The sequence below is a fragment of the Micropterus dolomieu genome, linkage group LG08, assembly GCF_021292245.1.
Source record: "Micropterus dolomieu isolate WLL.071019.BEF.003 ecotype Adirondacks linkage group LG08, ASM2129224v1, whole genome shotgun sequence".
NCBI classification, from domain to species: domain Eukaryota; kingdom Metazoa; phylum Chordata; class Actinopteri; order Centrarchiformes; family Centrarchidae; genus Micropterus; species Micropterus dolomieu.
In genome coordinates, this window is record NC_060157.1 from 29,443,425 (window position 1) to 29,463,859 (window position 20,435).

General features: G+C 38.5%; 2 protein-coding genes across 6 annotated transcripts in view; both read left to right on the forward strand.

Annotated features, from left to right (window-relative positions):
- Positions 1 to 4,990, forward strand: part of agrn (agrin) — a 376,177-nt gene extending 371,187 nt beyond the window's left edge. For both annotated transcript variants that reach the window (XM_046057305.1, XM_046057306.1), the window contains one exon: positions 2,111 to 4,990. In XM_046057305.1, the coding sequence (XP_045913261.1) occupies positions 2,111 to 2,271 (161 nt within the window). In that variant the 3' untranslated portion in view covers positions 2,272 to 4,990. The remainder of the gene's footprint in view (positions 1 to 2,110) is intronic.
- Positions 4,991 to 9,332: 4,342 nt separating this feature from the next.
- ptpn11b (protein tyrosine phosphatase non-receptor type 11b) overlaps positions 9,333 to 20,435 on the forward strand; it is a 53,997-nt gene continuing 42,894 nt past the window's right edge. For all 4 annotated transcript variants that reach the window (XM_046056129.1, XM_046056131.1, XM_046056130.1 and 1 more), the window contains exon 1: positions 9,333 to 9,469. In XM_046056129.1, coding sequence (XP_045912085.1) covers positions 9,456 to 9,469 — 14 coding nt within the window. In that variant the 5' untranslated portion in view covers positions 9,333 to 9,455. The remainder of the gene's footprint in view (positions 9,470 to 20,435) is intronic.

Here is a 20,435-nt window from a genome sequence, read left to right on the forward strand (position 1 = left end):
TCCCATCGAGAGCCCTTCTCCTTTTTAAATCCCCTTTTCACTGTTCATCATTAATTCATCTGTAACTTGCATGAAATTAGCCCTGTCGATCCCTGATTCCGAGGCGCGCAATCCGATTAAAGGGGGCAGGGACAGGGGATGTAAAGAGCTTGACGGGATTTGAACTCCCAGCCCAGCAGACTAAAAAGAGAAAACAGGATAGAGAAGAAGAGATGCGGAATGTGTGCGTGTGTTGGGGGGGGGCCTAAAATGAAGCAAAGAAAAACATGATACAGGAGGATTATGACAGTGTTGATAACTGAGGAAGGTGCAGAGACAGAGCGCGGATGGCAGCCAGGTAAAACATCAAAAACTAGGGTCAGCCTTTCTCACAGTAAGAACAGATCTTGTGAAATTCTGAATAAAGACATTTCATGCTGATTTATTGAAAAAGACTCTAATGACTACGTTGGTTGTGCTGGCTCAAAAGAGTAGCTCAAAACACCATCAAAAGGAAAAAGGAGCCAGCCACACACCCAGCAATTAGGTCATCAAGTCTGCACAAAAGGATGTTATAAGACTTAGTTTAAAAAAGAAAAACACGTTTGGATGATTTGAAAAAGAAGCAAAAGTTCAGTAAAGTTAAAAAAGCAAAATGGTAGTATAAGAGGCTGAAATATTTGCCATTTGCCATTTTAAAATGACTATGACAGATAGATAAAACAGTGACTTGAATGTGAGTCAGTTTACATCCAGTCCACATGTTCTTTAAAGGGTCATTTAGCCAAATAATAAAAGTTAAACCTTGTGATATTTGGCCATGCAGTTTTGGCCCCCAACCCACTACAATGGAGATGAACGGTATTTGGTTAGTGGTGCTCAAAGCACTAAAACAACTAAAAATTAAAAACGAAATACAGCAAAATCTCTTTTCAGAAACAGTTTCCCAGAACATGCTGTCAACACGTTTTTAGGAACTTATTATTCAATACAAAATTGTTTCAAGTTTGGTGAATTGGCCCTTTAACATTTAGTAATGTTATTTGACTTTAAGTCTTTAAAATACATATCCATGCCCATGTACATCAAATGTCCTTGGTTTGTTTTGAATAAATAGAGGAAGAAGTGTGTAGCAGTGGGATCCAACATGGTTGAACAGCCAAAGAAAAGTGCAGCAGCCATAAGAACTCAAACTAAGAAAAATCTGTCTTAGTTGTGAATACACGACGTGATGGAAAGGTGGCATGAAGGCAGTTCATAGTACAGCAATGGGGGTTCAGCATGATGGAAACAAATAAAAAAATATTGATGTTAGGTATTCCTAATTTTACACTCTGTCACCACCTTTCATTTGTAGCCCATTTTGGAGCACTTTATGCACTGTGTCAAATTAAAAGAACCTTCTTTCTCGTCTAACTTAACTTTCTATGGCTGGTATGCAGGCTTTCTGCCTTTTCCCCTTTAATCATCATGGTTTGGCAAATAAAGCGTCACCCTGTCATTTCCATCAGCTGGTGTCATCATGTGAAAAATCAAAGAAAAATAAAGACTAAGATTGACAAAGACAAGCAACTGCGTTAGCACCAGCACATTTCTCCACCAAAGTATTTCACCCTTTTGATGGCATGTGCGAGTTCTAGCATGGTATATAATCCAAACCTTTGTCCTCGTGTTTGATCTTTAAATAGGCACTCCACGCATTTTACACATGAAGGTCAGTTCACTAGTCATGGGGAGTACTACTCAGCCTGTGAAAACAGTTGTGTCATACCTTCTGTGACTCTGGAGGAGCTGAGAAAATAACCCCTGATGATGTCATGAGGGGATATCTTGACTTGGGCTCGAAATTGAAAATTTGTAACAGAAAGCCTGCCTTACAAACAGGGGTTGTGTTATTTGAAAAATATTTAGGTAAGGCCTAATAAACAATGCTATTGGCTTTATTAATGGATATGTAAGAACTAGTGTTATGCATTCTTGGCTTATCTGAAGCAGCCCTTTAAAAAATAGTTGCCTCAGTCTGGATTATTATTCTCTGATACATGTCTCAGTTTTATCTTATCTATGCGAATGTATGAGTGTTTATGTACAGTAGCTGATTCATCATTGTATCGACCTCTGTCTCCCTCAGGTGGTCTGGAGGAGCTGGTGGTGGCCCGTCGGTTACCCAAGGCCTACAGCACCGGCTTTGTTGGCTGCATCAAGGATGTGGTGGTGGACGGCGTGGAGCTCCACCTGGTGGAGGACGCCTTAAACAGCCCTAAAATATTACACTGTTCCGCCGCCAAATAACCTGGCAGAGACAAAATATTAAAGGAAAAATGAGAAAAAAATGAAACCCTCCCACCTGGTCCCTCCATAGCACCCATGTCTCCTGCTGTAATTATTTTGTATTTTTGTATACTTTTCATCGCTTTTTATATGGAAAGAAAATGAATATGTTGTTTTGATTTTTGTTTTATATATTTTGTTCTTCTTTTTTTTTATCTGCACCTCCGTTCACAGAACACACTTTCTTTTCTTTACTCCCATAGCCCTTCAGCTTTTTCAAAAAGCAGGCTTCTCTGTGAAAAAGAGATCTTTTATTCTTGTCAGTTTTGTTGTTTTAAAACAAACGTCAGCATAAAAAAATAATTGCTTGCTTCTTTTCTTCGCTCATTACTTGAACACTGATGGACCTTGCTGATGATCCCTGGTTACTGCTTTGTCTTGGTGCCATATCTATCGTCCACATTCCCCAAGCATGGCCTATACATTCATGAATATAAAGACTTACATTCCCCCGTGTAAGCTGGACGCAGAGTATGCTGTGGCCAGTGTGTGCAGTTCTGTAATGCTGCAGCCAGCTTGCATCTCCAGTCAAGAAACTGTATTCAGCCCCGGTAACCCTCTGTATTTTCCTAATGGGACTTTTCAGATATTAGTCAAGCTGCTACAGTGAGAAAGTACACAGTCAAAACCACTCGATCAACCCCCATCTCACAGCGCCAAGAAAAAAGGAAAAAACTCTCCACTCGATCTGAATCCCATCAGAGCCTTTAGTTTTGAAATATGACTCACGAACACTGCAACCCGACATCACGGAGAGAGAGCGCTGCGTTCCACAATGACTCGCATATCATTAGTCATAAGTCAAGACATGAATCATAGACATGAATAAATGTTATAAATATAGAGTATATAAATAATACCTGAGACTGTGAATATGTAAGATGGGTTCTCTTTGCAGAATTGTGCTTCTCATGTAATATTGTGCGTTCTGTTTTACAATCAGCAGATGAACTAATGATGACCACTATAAATGCATGCACTTCTGCAGTGTTGGTTTGAATCTGGTTTTGTTTGTTTGTTTTTTTTATTCACATTTTGTTCCAAAAAAAAAACAAACTTTCTATTTTGGAAAATGTCACTTTTTGGGGGTTTGTTTGTTTGTTTTTTGCAATAACTATAAAACTATTACTTTTTTTCTTTTAGAACCACTGATGTAATTTCAGAAAATACAGAGCTCAGAATAATGTTTTACATTTGTTCATTCCCTGTATCTTTTTTGGTCGTCTTTATTTTTCTTGGGAGCAGTTAGTTTTGCAGGACCATAAATGATGCATAAGGGGTTGTTACCATATCTGACCTTAAGGAGGTGCTGAAAGCAAAGACTGAAGAAAAGGACAGACAGAAAGGAGGCAAGAAGAGATCTTATCATTGGGAAGTGCTACTACACTTGGGAATGTCCTGTGAAACGACAGTCAGTCGTCAGTACAAACAAAAATGCTGCCTGAAACTTAATTTTGTTTTCCCGTATTTGACCTAGGAGCATTCCTGGAGGAGTCTTTATTTGGCTGGTGAGAGAGACTGTGACGTTGTTGTGACCTTTTCAAGCCATAACAGCCGCAAAAATGGGAAAAGATGCATAACCCTACAGTACTTGCAAATTAACATAGTAACGCATGGATTTGTATTACTAGTGCAAATTCTGTACCATTCAGTGAACTGATGCAACGTGGAGCCGTCTTTGCTGAACCACAATAAGCTGCGATGACTGACTTAAAGACACTTGTTTTGATATGAGAACCTTGGCAATATTATAAGAAAAAAATCATGCCTGTTCGTGATAGAGTATCAAATGGTCTTTTTTTTCATAATTATGTTTTCCTTCTTAAATCATCAAACAACCTGTTTTTGTACAGCCCTGCAAGTTTAAAGTGTAAATTTAGCAAATGTGTGATCTGTGGAGGTTTATGTTTTTAGTAATATACACTGGAACCATGTCTGACTTGTCTGTTCACCCACACGATGATATACCTTTGTACATGGGGGAGGGATAGCCCTAAAGCTATAACTGTGTTGTGTGTAATCAAGCTCTGAGTGTCCACACCAGATTAGGAAAACCTTTCTGGTGTACTAAGACACGTTGAAATTCCAGCACTCACTCTACTAACCTTAGACTGGTCTAATTTTACCACACCGTTCACTGAATTTGATGAATTTGGTAAGACTGAATAAAAGAGAGCGATTCCTGTGTATTTGGAAGGACTTAAGAACAATGAAGACAATTGCAGTCTATGGTTTGGGTGGAAACTATTAGTTGCCTTAAAAACTGGTCACCCTGACTCTGAGCAGGTGGCAAAGCCGTTATCCATATAACTGTTTCCTTACTTTAGCCAGTGTATTAGCCTCATCCCCATAATGTAAATGAGTAATAAATAATAATGATAACTATATTAGTAATAATGCTCATACAGAAATAAATCCCAGGGGGGCTCTGCAATTGTCCCCTCTGGCTTTTTACAAAAAATCTTCTATTTACTGTTTTTTGAATCTATTTTCTGTTCCTTATTTATGTCTACATGTGATTACCCTCCATTTCTGGCCTCTGTAAACTACTGTCTGACTGCGCAAACCTCTTCAAAGGGCAATGCACCGAGTAAGAGTGGCATGACCTGAACATTACTAACTTTATGACCTTTGTCTTGTGTTCCTACCACCATGAAATAAAATGTCAACCAAATGGGAATCCTTTCTTGTCAGCCATCTTGATTTTTGTCATCATGTGATTTGTATTTTGATGACTTTTCAAAGGATAAGGCTGATGTTATTCTGTAATTTCCGAATTGTCAACAAATCCTGGTAGAAGAGCAAAACATGTTTCAGTACTTTCTGACTTCCTTACCTTGTCTGTGGCTCTAAGGCCCAAGCCTGAACGTTACTTCCAAAGACATCATAGGCATGTGCTAATTTGTTAGTGACAAGCTGTGGATTAATATACAAAAGGTGCTTGACTCGAGTATTTCTGGCAACAGGATGGCACATGTGGTATTGACTCAAAATAAACTACATGACTGCGGAAGAATGAAACAAATGAACACATAAAAACTGTTCAGTTTGAAAACTGTATACCGAAATAGAAAACTGCATTTGACATCTGAGCATTTGTAGTAGTACTAAATAATACTAGATAAATCATTTTCAAATTATTTTAACACATGGTTAACTTTTTTCCTGAGCTTTCAACCACTTCTCATGGTTTCCCTCTGTAGTTGTTGTTTGCTCAGTTGTTGCTGAGATGGCTAAGGCGTGAAAGACGTCTTAGACCATTATTTGTTTCCAGGCACCTGGGTATATTGAAGCAATTCACAATTTAAGACTTAAATCTATGTTCTGTGTTAATGAGAGGTTTCTGCTAACATTTTGATTGAAACCAGATCAGATTGTTTTTCCAGATCTAAGCTATTTAAGCCAGCACGCTCCCACACATAAAAAAATAAAAAAGCATTTCTGGCTACAGTGATATTTACTTATTTACTTTACTTATGATTCAAATAACCTACAGCAATCTCTGGGGCTCTACTGCTAATTGAAAGCCTGGGATTCAAAAGAAAAAGGAAGCTGCTGCACAGCTTCATACATCATTCAGTATCCCAAATCTGTCTTGAACATTTCCATTAAGCCCCAGATTTAACGAGTTTAATTTATTCCTTGCTAATGACACAGAAGGACATTGCATTTTGTGTTGTGTTAATTAAAACTCTATGAAATGTTGTAGATTAAAAAGTTTCACCCAGTGAGGAATCCGTCTGGGGAAAGATTGTTTTCAAGTAAAAAAATGTAAGTAATTCGATTTGTTTTCCAGGAATTAAAATCAAAACAAAATACAACATCTATTCATAGAACCAAATAATTGAAGGATCACTGCTTGGGTGACACTCAGGGGAGCTAGACAGTTGAGACGGTTTGGGGTGAATGATGCCTTGGAGGACACAGGATTCACAGAACCAAGGAGACACAGAAAGCTAATTTTGATTCATGTGTCGAGCAACTGACTGGCTTTGAGAAAAGCTGCAGAAGCAGCCAAAACGTTTTAGGATGTGTTTTTTAAGACTTGTTGGGGAATGCAGTATGTACAAAGGTCAAAGTGGATTTAGGAATCATGCAACAAACAGATCTTTCAGCCTGAGAAAACCATGATCGTTTAAGAAAAACCTAAATCTAGACCTCACCCTTACCATTCTACATTTCACCCCCTTTTGTGAAATAAAGTTTCTTTCTCACAGCTTTTTATGTCTACATGGTAATAAAAGTTCTTTCTCTCGGACAAGGCTCCAGCTGTCCAGCTGCTTCACTCTCAGTATAAGTCCTCTTTGTTTCCCTTTCCAGATTTTTTTCAATCTTTGGACTGGCAGATTTGCAAGTCTCAAGGCTAAAGAGGTCAAAGGCCACAAACCTACAGAGGCAGCCTCCTCGGGGTAGATGGGGCATCCTGGTTTCCAATCCGCTGTGTGGGAAACTAGGCTTTGTGCTCTTGAGTATTTTTGTCCGTCTGAGACTCAACAGGACATGAGTCTGCATGGTGATAAAAGGTGAATGTTTTAGTCCAGCAACCTCATCATATCTTTCTATCCCTAACTTAACCACTTCCATAATTTTACAAATCATTCTTTGTCACAGTAAATCATTAAGCAAACCCAGCTCTTTTGTTTTTGAAATTTGAATATATTTTAGTTTGTTCCATTCATGTCTGCATAGTGTGAAAATCATCCAGGGCACATATTATTGTTGCGATTTAGTGTAAGATAATTGAGTTCCATAGTGTACGAAGATGTATGTAGAATGTATATAATGCATGTATGTAACATATCCTACACCGAAAACCTGCTTACTATGATGTATAGTAAGTAAAAACGTAAAGCATACATGATCCGAGTTACAGTTTTTCTCAATTGCATAAACACTATAAGCAGGCTTTTGAATTAAAATATAAAAACCATAACTCCAGTTTTCAAAAAGCACACGCATTTCCCTAAAATCTATACACGAATCCCTTCATTCCTCATTGCCTACACCATGTGGTCATTGAGAAAGCACTGACATTCAGTATTGTTCACTCAAGGCAGCACAGGTTGAGCTCAATTGCTTCTGACGGGGAGAACTACAGTTATAAATACCACCATGAGTGTTTTTCCTCTATTTGTTCTTAAAATATGTATTAAATTAATTTTCAGCTATTGAGCTTAAATACATAGCATAACATGACATGATAAAAAACATAACATCCTTTGTTGCATGGTATCCACATATGTGGATAGTTAAATAATTTAAAAATAGAACCGAATTTTGAAAAAAAATGTAAATGGATTTGTATTTTAGCCCAATTTTGAGCGATAAAAATAATCTTTAAAAAATCTAGATAATGTTTTTATAAATTCCTGCATGAGAGGGTTAATGACAGCAATTACAATGTTTAAGGTCATGACTATTTGTAATCCTGCTCCCAACACACAAACACTAAAACACAGCTTGACTGACCTTCTCAGTCACATGCATAAGCAAAAGTGAGCTAGCCAGTTATGGACTAAAACATGTGCATTTAGATTTACAAATTTACAAATTTACAAATTTACAATTCATCTCAGTGTTTGTCTGTAAACTGCAGCAACACACTGGGACAAACAGTGGAAAAGCAAATCCATAGATGTGAAGCCTGTGAGCTCACAGACAATTGCATAAGCCCATCCATCCCCCAGTAGATTAACCTCGACTGATAACCATAGGCTGTGACGTCAATGCTGCCCTGCCTCTCTTAGTCCTCTCCCCCACCAGCACCACTCTCCAGAGCTTCAAGGCTGTCCCATCATGAGGGTGTAACAGAACCTCTTTTATATATATATAGGCCTGTATATATAAAAAAAACACCTCTCACCCCTTTGCGGGGTGGTATGTGTCATCCTCAAGCTTGGGTCCTCTGCCAGAGGCCTGGGAGTTTAAGGGTTATGTGCAGTATCTTAGCTGTTCCTAGGACTGCACTCTTCAGGACAGAGACTACTGATGTTGTACCTGGAATCTGCTGGAGCTACTCTCAGTTTGGGGGTCACAGCCCCCAAGCTATACATAGATAGAGAGAGAGAGAGAGAGAGAGAGAGAGAGAGAGAGAGAGAGAGATGTAAATCTTCCTCATCTATCACAAGGAGCTTTACAGCATAACAATACACTGCACAGGTTATGCACCTAGTTGGTGAAGATACAATAAATCAATGGATGAATCATTTAAATCAAACAGGGGAATTGATATTGAGAACCGGCCTTTATTTTCCACTACCCCATAATATAAGTACATGCATGTATGAGTTATTAAGACAGTTTCTTTATTTTATATTATTTTACAGGTTGTTGGCCTACAACTTTACTGTCCTGCTCCTAAACACTATTATGAATTAAATAGTAAAAATAGGAATCAATTGGTTATTCATTTTGAAACTAATCATAACTTAAGCAAATAAAAGCAGTTATGCAGTCACAGGTGTACGGATTTGAATATGCCTTAGACAATTATAAGTGATAACTATTCTATCGGTTTTCTGGAGCTCTTGTAGTAAGAGGTTATGTATTCTTTGCTATTAATCTGAAAACATGAACTCTTGATGTTCTCTGAATGCATCAAGTTAGCTAGGGCTGTTCAGAACAGGACAGGAAAAGAAGGCTGTCTTGCAAAATAAAAGTATAAAACGGTCAATGGCAAAAGAACAGGTAGGCTGACCTAAAAAGCCTTCTTAAATGTTATAGTAGGCTAGTTTACATCAATAAGACATCAAAATACCAGATAGTTTGGCGTTAACAAATTAGCACATGCCTATGCTTGTATATGAAGAATTTTACAAAGACAGACATCTTTTTTAATTGTCCAACAAAATGAAAAATATCTGAATCAAAATGTCTCTGCAGAAGTCAGAACATTATAAATAAGTTAATACAATTATATAATAACATAAACACAGTACAGGAATATTTGACATAATCCGCCTACGGATTTCCCTTTAATGAGCCTATAAATCACGGCCTTTGTTTTGAAGGCAATAACCGGAATACGTGTCAGTAGTTATGTGGAGCTCCACACGCAGGTTCAACAGATCTCACACTCCTCACAGCGACTCAGCAGCGGCGAAAGGGGAACGTTTGGGGACACTTGACAGCTTTTAGAGACTGCTATGACATCTCGCAGGTAAAGTGGAGTTTGTTTTTTAAACGGTCATTAATCGCGCTGTAATATTAAACCGCCGCTTTACACAACACGAGTGGTCAGAGATTGTACGGGCGAGATTAAAGTGACCGCCAGCAGGAAAGCAGGGGCGCCTCAACTTTTTCGTGCCACAGACCCTTGTAACGGAGGCACTTGACTTCTCAAAGTCACATTTCATCCGAAGAAACTTCATTATACGTTTGTTTGGTTAATTCTGAATGTTACATACGTATAAAGTATGGCGGTAAGAAGACGTGGCAACGTTGGAAACTTTAAAAAAGCTGTAACTCTACATCAATTTGTGCTTAAATTCAGCTAGCTGCTGCAAAGTTAAAAAAACAGTGGAGTTCAAATCTACCTAAGGTTGCTCTGTTTTCACGTTTTAACACTCAGTTTGCATTATGTGCGCAAGTTTTTTTTAGGAATGGTATGATTTATATTTATTCCTGAGTCCTCTTTAATATGAAAAACTCCTTACATTTACGTTTTTATTGTCACTTTTACAACTAATGTAGTGCTATTGCCTTTTTCTGAATCTGTCCTCTTTGTTTCTGTGAGTGCACAATGCAGGAAATTGGCTTGTAGCTTCCTGTGAATCCAAGTCCTACAGACACTATTATAGCAAAACATAACACATTAAAAAGAGCACTCTGGTAAAAGCTCAGGAGAAACTCAAGTTGAGATCAAACATGTGTTTCAGGTGTCATTCACTCTCACTCTTTTCATGTATTGTCAAGAACTACGAAAACAATTCAAGTGTGCATGTAATTTGTAACTGGAGCTTAAAAACAGTTACTTTAAAAGACTATAAAGTATTCAATATATAAAATTACTCATTGATACACATAACATATATTGATTTATTTTTTAATCAATGCGTGCATCTTTTTAAATCAAAGACAGTGGCCTGCTGTACACTAACAACTTATTTAAGTCTTGTTTTACTCATAAATCTGTACGGTATGTTTTCCTCCTACCAATGACTCTGTCCTCTTCCTACATATTATTAACCACATGTGCATCTGTGGACTAGTAATGATTTGTAGATCTCCCTGAAACATTGACCAGCTTAACATGTGACAGTTTAAGAGCTACAGGAGGCTGCGCTGAACACCGTAAACATGAATAAATACATGTAGGCCGACTGTATGTAATACTGAGATGTAATACTGTAGATTTTGCATTACTGGTTCAAATAATGTCAGATTCTCCTCGATAGCCCTTTCCAGATACTTTCCAGTACACCGTTTGTTATATTACCTGCCATATGCAAGTAAAAATAATAAATATAATTAAAGTGTTTGTTTTGCTAGCGTTATTTGGTGGGAAATCATGCAGTGAAATGCAACCATTCACTTTTGTATCCCTCATCATAAGTTAATAGTCCGCACAAGTTTACCAACTGTTCGTCCGGGTAAAGATTTCTGTGCAAGGTGACCTCTGAAATGTTGACTCCAGCAATCGGCTTGTATCTTGACCATTATGACCATTAAGGCTGTTGTGGACTCAAGAAAATGCAGTGTTGGCAGTCAGAGAGTGTGCAGTTGATGCAAATAGTTTGCCACTATATGGGTGGAAAAGATAGCGGATGTATCGTATCACATGGTGTTTGATATGTGATCGTTGTGTCCTGTATTCGAGATAATGATGTGAAGGTTGAAAGACCAGTCCACTGATTTTTACCTTAATCCAGCTTCACAAAGGCATTTATTTCTCCTCGGACAGAACAAAACTTGAAATTGAGTTTAAAAGTATGATCTTGCTAGATATGGCTTTGACCTTAGTGCATCAAAGGGAGTTTGGAAACAGCTGGCAGGCTGGCTGGTGCATTAAAGCAAACCTTTTTGACCTTACAAACAACATTTCCATAGTCATGGACCATTGACATTCTTAACCGCTTCCTGGTACACCCTACAGCAAGGATGTACCTACTTACAACACATAGTTTTGTCTATAGTGGTACTGCGTGTGGCTCTGCTTTGCATAAACTATCAAGTAAAATAAATCCAAATTGTTGTAAACTTGCTGCAGTGGCTGATTATTCATCCGACTAATTGCAAGGATGTCTTTTCAGTTTGATGGTTATATTTATTTGTACCTGAATTCACAGATTAAGAGCTTAACCAAACGTTGTGTGTGCACATAAGTGGGTAAATCATTCCCGCACATTACCAGCATAGGCTAGGGCTGAACAGTTAATTTAAATTTTATTAAAATTGCAAAATGGCCTACAGCAATATTTCTTAAAGGTGATGTGTGGTCAAAATACAATTTTAAATTAAATATTGATGTGCTGCAGAGATGTCCTGGCCTACACATCATATTCTAGACTTAAGAAAACATCTATGTTTGGTACAGATCACACCATAATTAATTTTAATGTGTTTTTTTTTTCAATGAGAATAATGATGTAAAAATTATCATTCCTCCTAGTATCGCAAATCATATCGCAATATGAGTCAAAATGACCTCCATTAGATGTTTTATCAAAATCATTCAGCCTAATCTAGCTGACTAGGCTAATAGAAATTGTGTGTAATTCTTTTAAACATTTTTTTTATCACTTTTATTTACACTTTCAAATACTGTATGTGATTCAGATTACTGGATTAAATTGGACTTCGGTAAAAACTGTCACCAGTAGACACCATTGTAAAAGTGTTGTCTAGTGGTGCCCTCTCAATAAGGCCAGCTAGTGAAATGTTCTCGCAACTGATCGAAATAGAAGCAAAAAAACTATGAAACTCTTAACTTCTCTCTGTCACTGGAGTTCAGTCTCAAGGAAGTTTGTTTCATTTCACAGATATTTGTGTTTGTTTGTGTATGTTTTTCTCAGACATGTACAATAAACACTTGTGAGTTGACAGAGGGCCAAGTGTTCAGTTGCCCGGGGGGCCAAAGCCACCAGCAGGCTAAGATCAGAGATAGAGAGAAACACTGAGACAAAGTTAAGTTGTTTTCATCTCTGCCACTTTCCATGGTTTGTCTGAGATATGCATGACTGCACTGTACAATACTACAGTGCACGCCATCTCGATCTGACAGACCTGCTCTGCTGTTGATTGTATCACTCAGACTCCCCATTTCAGGAGGTTTAGTTCATCATACTATTGGGGAGGGCTGGAGTTTCCACATACTTTGTCATTATTGTCTTTGCAGGGAGGATTTATGACGGTTTAGTCATAAAGGAACAATTTGTACTGTCCCTCATTGTGATTGTACTATCAACGTTGCAATGATTAAGCATTGTAATGAGTTCAGTATAAAGCTGTGGGCCCAGACTAAGCGGTAATGATGCAGAATCATTTAATGTTTTTGTTCCGTGTTATTTTGCCAGTTGATTCTGTGTAGTATTACAAACTTTCCTCTTTTGGAAACTACCTCTACCCCTCTTTGTTTAAAGAGGAGACCTCATCTGTCACTGAAACTCATTTGACCAGCTGAGAGCAGTGAGTCAGTTTTCTCGATAAGCCGACAGGAAAACAACAGCCCAATGTGGAGGAATAAGATAACACTGCCAACATTTCCAGGAGTGCTCTGTACCAGCTGCTAGTTCTTTCCAAATAAATGTTTTGCACTGACACACAACAATGCAGATGGAGTATAGGAGACGAAACATCATAAAAATTTTAAAACTTTTCAAATATTACTTCACACGCGTGGGGTTAATTATAAAGGGTAAGGCGCTTAAAACGTTAGAAAGGTGTATGTCAAATATTTGCTGTTGAACATATCAGGAGTACACTCCACTTCCAAGCTCAGATTTGATCAGGTTAATACTGCCACACCTAATGTTGTTTCTTGGTCTTCTCTGGAGATAACAGACTTACAAACAGAATATTAAATTCACTCCAGTAAGAAGTGCCATTGTCTCGCTATCTTTGGCTGGTGAAAGTAGTTGGCTGAAAAAGAGGAACAACATGATTGCCCACTTACTAATATTTACCATTTAACTTCTCTTTGCAGACAGGTTAACACCTATGTAGTTTGTCACACAACGTTGCCTAAAATCATATCTGCTGTGTATTTCTCTCCATTACGGGTGTGTCATCACTTTGAATGGTTAAAATGTGTAAGATTAATTATTTTTAGAGTAAGAGTGTATGAGTATCTCAGTATTTGTTATTTCCAGTATGTAGGCACTAAATATGGACTACAGTCAAACTAGTACGCACTTATTTTTGCATAGTAAAATGAGTTATGGAAAATCTTAGCGAAGTATCATCCTATATTTGCTTTCAATAATAAGACTGTGATCAGTAACCTTTTCCTGTAATCAAGGTGAACAGGACTATATGCCTAACTGAGCCACATCTATAATGTGCTGTGCCCTTTAGGGCTGAAAGGATTCATAGATTAAATCAATAAAATCGATTTAATAAAATGCATCGATGCTTTGTTTAATCCATTTAACTTTACAGCACAGTGTTTCGCAGGGACATTTATTACTGTCGCACATCGCCCTTACACTGTGAACACGACGTGATTAGAATCAAGCTGTTTGCAAAGTGGAGGGAGAGCGAGGGACAAAGATGAAAGTGTCCAAAATATGGGATTATTTCAAGCTAAAGAAAACAACAACTCTGTAATGTTACCGTCCGTCCACCGTAAAACGAAACTTGTATCGCCTCTGCAACAGCACGACGGCAGCTGATCAGAAAGCAGCGGTGTTCTGCCAGCGGACCACAGACAAGGTAACAGTAACAGCAACATTAGCATTTAACTGAAATCCTGATTGATTGTTGAGTTGAATCCAAAGTTAGCCACAGACTTACATCTGAAAATGTGCACACGTGCGTTTGTTGTTCTCCTTTTTGGGCCGTGAGTTTTAACCTCAGTCAGGAGTTCACTGGGTGTCGGGAGCTGCACCTTTTAACTCACCTGCAGCTCTCTGTAGCTCAGACGTTTCCTGCTACCTGCGTGTGTTAATCCATCCTTCACCCAGATTCTTTGTCTTTATAATCGCCATCTTTATAATAACAAACAGCTGTTTCGTGTGCAGGATTGCTCATTTCCCGTTTCACATTTCACGTGTGTTTTCTTGACAAAACGTGGTTTGGAGACCAGCGTCGGGTAACAGAACGGCTGTCAGCTCCTGTAGTGTGTGACCCCCTGTCACCTATCAGTCAGGTAGTGTGAACGCCTCAACGACTTCAAGACTGCAGCCGTGTGAACGACGCTGAATGTCGTGTAGTCTGCACGAGCCTTTAGTATAACTTGTAGAGCACCTGGGTGATGTTTGTGTTTGTAAAGCAGCTGTCTGGTTGTTGATCTGATGTTTGCTGTATGACACACTATGAATTTCCCAAAGGACTAATAAATATCTATGACCTATAAACGTACACAGCTGATCCCGTTACGGTCGGGGGGGGGGGGTTGCCGCTGCCAAACAAAAGTACTTCTTAAACGACTCATCGATGAATTGTTGAAATAATCTATAGAAGCTTCAAAAATCATTGTTAGCTGTAGCCCTAGTCCCCTTTAAAAACTGTAAAACCTCTTTTGTTGAAGATGCATGCTTTTGAATAATTTTTTAAAGAAAAAAGGAGAACATGTAAATAATTTGACATTGTTGATAAATTGCAAATATGACATCTTAGTAAAAAAAATTTGTTTAATGTTAAACATACTGTATTTCTGACAGTACATTATTTAATCCAAATTGAAAAAGGGATTATTCCATTACTTTAATCTCTTGCTCCCTGATAAATTTTGCCAAGTTTTTGCAAAGAGGTCAGGCAAAATTGCAAAGAACTACTTTTTCAAATACTTGTCTAGTACAGAGAATATGCTGTGTTAAAGAGTTAAAATCATAAAGACGTTTTGAGCGATTACTCTGTATCCACAGTTTGTTTTTTTAATCTGGTGTTTTGCCATTTTGGGCAAAACGTCCTGTGTGTATTAACTAGTATCTGTTCCCTGAACATTGGATTTCCATGTTGTCTGTTAAAAAGGTTGGCTATGTCTGAAAAAAGCATAGTGGTTATTTATTAACCAACAATGCCCAGAGCCACTTTCACTCAGTGTTTGACAAGTACTGTTTACTCCATGTAAATACAAAAAGCCACAAACTATTGATACCCTGTGCTATTAGTTGTTTTTGCATTATTAAAGAACTGCCTGAGTAACCTGAAAGCATTTGGCAATTTATCATATCACTGCTAGCATTTCTATTAATCAGTTGGTCAGCTTGATGGGTTGCATGTGTGCAAGTGTTGAAAAACAAACTGTATGCACGTGTGCAGTGATTGCTGGAATTAGTCATTTAGCTAATTCTACTAAGCTGTCTGCCTGGTGCTACCAAGAAATGTGAGGCATCCGGCGAGTGGGGGCGGAGGGTTGGGGGTCCGCATTTTGCACCTGATGTAAATACCCTGGATTGTCAGCTGGGCTAACAATATCTACGACATTATGAAAATCCACACCACAGGGCTTGTCTGTGACCAATATAGCCCTAGCAGAGGCTTTCATGCTGCACTGCGCCTACTAAGTATATCACTTTTTTGTCAGCGGGGCCTAGACGGGTGCGCTTTAAATAGCAGACCAGGGCTATATCGAACCTGAGAAATTATGTAATAGGATAGAGTGGTGGCTGGGTGCACACTGGGCCTGTTTCCCCTCAACCACCTCGAGGCCTAACCTGCAGCTCCTAACTGCCTCTGTCTCTCCCACAGTACATTCAGTTTATTCTCTTCCTCCCTGTCTCTGTTTCATCAGATAAAACCAGGCTATTTGAAATCTCATTCTTTGTCTTGTCTTTGTCTCTCCCTCTCTCACTGCCCAAGGCCAGATGCAGGGAAATAGGGCGCCTGGTGATTGTCAAAGGGAATCCTAGGCTATTCTCGGAAAGTCCTGAGTCACTCTTACTCCTGCAGTCATGATCTGAGGAGAGGGGGGGTATGAACATAGCTGTATAGGAAGGGCATTCTTTACAGTTTTAAAGGCAAAATGTGACTCAAATCCAACAGTACAACTGTACTCCTTCAGTTAAATAAAAGGCTACACATACCTTTTGGGACATAAGTCACATCACTAAATAGGAGTGTTGCACTAAAATAACTGAGTAATGTGAGTTTGGTTCTGTGGATCTGTACAGTGTTAGTGTAATGCTGTGGCAGATTTAGTTTAAACAGTTTAAGTAGTTTACTCATGCATATTTGTTGAAAAAAGATTTCATCATAATTGTTTTGAATGCTCTTCCTCAGATTTGTTAAGTCATCCACTGTTTGGCAACAAGTGTCTGTTCTGACCATAAAGAGAAGTTTAAAACCAAAATCAAATATCTGGTTCCTTCAGCTTTCACTCAGGAGCAAAATCAGCCTTTAAACTTGAAAGAAATATTAATTTGACCTTTAACCTGATAATTATCAATATCAAATGTTATGGCATTTTTTATTATCATAATATTTTTGGCCATATCGCCCCGCCCTACTGTAGACACATTAAAAGCACTCAATTTTCATCATTAGTGAGGTCTAGTACAACCTTTTTATATACAGTCTATGAGTACAACATAAGGAAACAAAACATTCTGATATTATGACATGGCATTAGTATATTCTTCTTTGTTAGAAATGCATTTAACTGGTCCTTTTAAACAAGGCTGGCAGGTTCAGATATGTAATTTGTTAATTGGTTAGCGGAGTCACAAGAAAAAGGGCCAACGTTCCATAAAGTGATAATCTTCTAGGTGTGAAAATTGATTCTACAACCATCAGGGTTAATTGTACACTTGAAAATCTCTGATTTGGGACCCTGCAGCCAACTGTGGCTTATAACAGGATAATAAACACATGGCAGCATACAATTATTTTATTAAATCACAATTTACTTTCATATGACAAAATTAATGTGTAGTGTTTAATTAAAAAAATCATCAAGAGCACTGGCTGTAAGCATCATATTTACTTACGTTGCTAAATACAACACTTGAACATCTGCAAGCAAATGAGCAGTTCAATACTCTTTATGTCACTGGTTCCCAATAACCACATCTGTTTTACAAGTATGTGACGAGTGATGGCCTAAAAGTTAATCATTAAATGGAGCAACAAACACTGAAAAAAGGGCAAATACATTTTGTCCTGTGCTTAGACAACACAGGCAGCCAGATCACAAAATAATATATTCTCTCAAAAAGGCTTCCCAGAAAACGCATAAAGAGCCTTGCAGCCAGGATTGCATAAGTGACATTTTGGGAAATGAGTTTCATAATACAAAATTAAATAAAAATTTCTAGTTTGATCTGTGCTTGAATCAAAATGCAACAAACTCAACGTCAGCAACACCAAAGAGTTGATCTTTGATTTTGAGAAATCAAAGATCTGTGTCGGAAAATTTTGTCAATAGGTCAATCCAGCAGACTGAAACAATCAGATTGCCATGAAATTTTGTACACATGGTCCCCAGAGGATGAATCATAAAGATCTCTGAACTTTTCCCCTCTCACCACCATGAAGTTGACTTTTTTTTTCTTTTTTGTGAAATGCCCCACCACCTATTGGTTATGGCCATATATTTTCACTTTGTCTATACAATGATCATTATAGACTTCCAGAGCCGCTACCATAGCCGTTTTGTTATTTGTCAGTCTTCAGGTATGTAGTTACAAACACACAGTAGCTGTGATTAAAAATGAATGAATCACCTTTATTATCCAGTATTTCTCAGACAAAGACGAAACTATGATCAATAAGGACAGGAATAAAATTGTAATACAGACCACATTTTACTAAAATCTAATGCACTACAGTCTAATACTGATGTGCTTTTGTTCTCTGTATTTATTTTCAAACTCACCTACAAATCTCCCTAACCCAAATGAATAGCTTAATGGCATATTGCTGAATTGGCTGGATTGAGGGGTTTAGCATGGCATGGGCTAACTATGATCCAGTGTAACTATGCCACACGATTAGGTGTAATCTCCAGGCACGGGCAGCACAGCTGTTACATTTAGCCTCCGACAAGATAGCAGCAGCTATCGGAAGACACCCTGATCTGTCCTGGCCCGGTCAGGTCTATGTTACAACCAAGCTCTGTTAGCTTTAGGATCACAGAGTGGGTTTTGGAGCGGAGCCGCTGTCCTAGTCTGAGGGAGGGAAGCAGAGGGTGGTTGGACCAGTCTGTTTGCGCCTGTCACATTTGTCAGTGGTGGGAAAGGAGCGAAGGCGGGGGACGACTGATAGCACTGACGGGTGCTGGTATCAGGCCTGCTCACGCTCGTCCAAATCCCAGATTAAAAGGCCCCCGCCCCCTCACTCGCTCTCCCTCTTGCAATCGCTCCCTCGCTCTAACACTTACAAAGTCGTTTCTTTCACTGTCTGTCTCACTCTATCTAACCCAGTAACACTTTTAAAGGCACCCCCCACCCTCCCCCTTTCGTCTCTATATCTCCCTCGCTCCCTCCGCCCTCTCTTGTGTAACAGTGCCCAGTGCTGGATTACTGAACTCTGAGGCTGCTGAAGTAAGGGGCTGCTGGCAGGCTTGGACCAGAATGGTGAGGTAGGGCAGAAACAATCCCATTCGACTTCACCCTATTTTCTGCTTTTGGACAACCCCTCACACTTCTTTTGACTCCTCCTCTTCCCATAAATAATGCCTTTTAATTGTGCTGTAGTTTGCTTAATTGAGTGCACAGAATCCAATGCTGAAGGATAACAAGTGAATTTGAGAGAGCATGCGGAGACCTCGCCATGCGGAAGTATCTGTGCATATGTACAGCATTTCTTTCTTGTGCATTGATGTGTGTGTGCGTTTCTCTAAAGGTGGGCGTTTCATGACGTTTGGTTACCAAGGGGCTAGGAGTACGCTCTAGTTGTTAAGACTGAGTGGACTGAAGGCAGGGGGACACCTTCACAACTCAGAGTCCAGCCCATCTCCATTGTTTTGATAATTTGACAAGTGACAGCAGCGATGTGAGGGATTAGATATGGATTAGAGACATAAGGCATTTTTGCTCCACTGTTATTATTTTTCTGTATGAATCTGTGTAGGATTAAAAACAATACCAGAGTAATCTGTCCAACAGCTTACACCCATGACCTGTTAATAACTCCTCAGTACAGTAACCTAAATGTGATGGTGAGTTTGAATTGAATTATAAGAAAAGGGCTGTGATGAGTGGAAAAAATGTAGTCAAATAAAATGAGTAATAGGCAACAACAATAACATGTATAAATAGTGTTTGTTGTATAAATATGGAAAACAGCCACGTACCATGAGCTCCCTGTTTTCATGTGTGTCAGTCTCCATTAAAAAACAATTTAAGGGACCTAATCAAAAATGTTTTTGTTGTATGCTAATGAATTATTATTGTATGTTTTTAAACTCCCATATATCCATATTAGGATTGGCCTCCAAATACAGACCAGTATCAGTTGGGCTATAACTTTTTGCTCAGGCCTATACGTTTTCTGATTTTAATCTTTGTCTTTCCAATTTTAGACTTTATTTATGCAAAGCTGCTTTTAACATTTGATACTTTTTGGCTTCTTTTATTAAATGTTGTTTTATAGAAAAACATGTGTATATTCCTCAAAGGTACCAAAACTCAAGGTATCGTGTCAGCTCTAGTATTAAAACATTTCACGTTATCTATCCCTACATCCATATATGAATACAGATATGTTGAACTTTTTCTCAAATCAATCCTCTCAAGCTGTCCTCTTGGAATTCAGATATGGTTCTGCAAGATACATGGAAATAAACACTAATAAAACAGAACAAACATAATGGCAAAATTCACGATAAACCATTGTGAACAAAAACATATTAAAATGCAATTGCCATACATTCTTCACGTTACAAAAATTGAATTGCATTTCAATGAGAATGTTGTCATGGCATCATTCTTTCTGTTTGTCTTCATACAGTCTCCAACAGAAGCCATGACCTACTGGTGTCTGTGGTGTCTTTCTGACTATTTATGGACCAAATACTCTGCAAC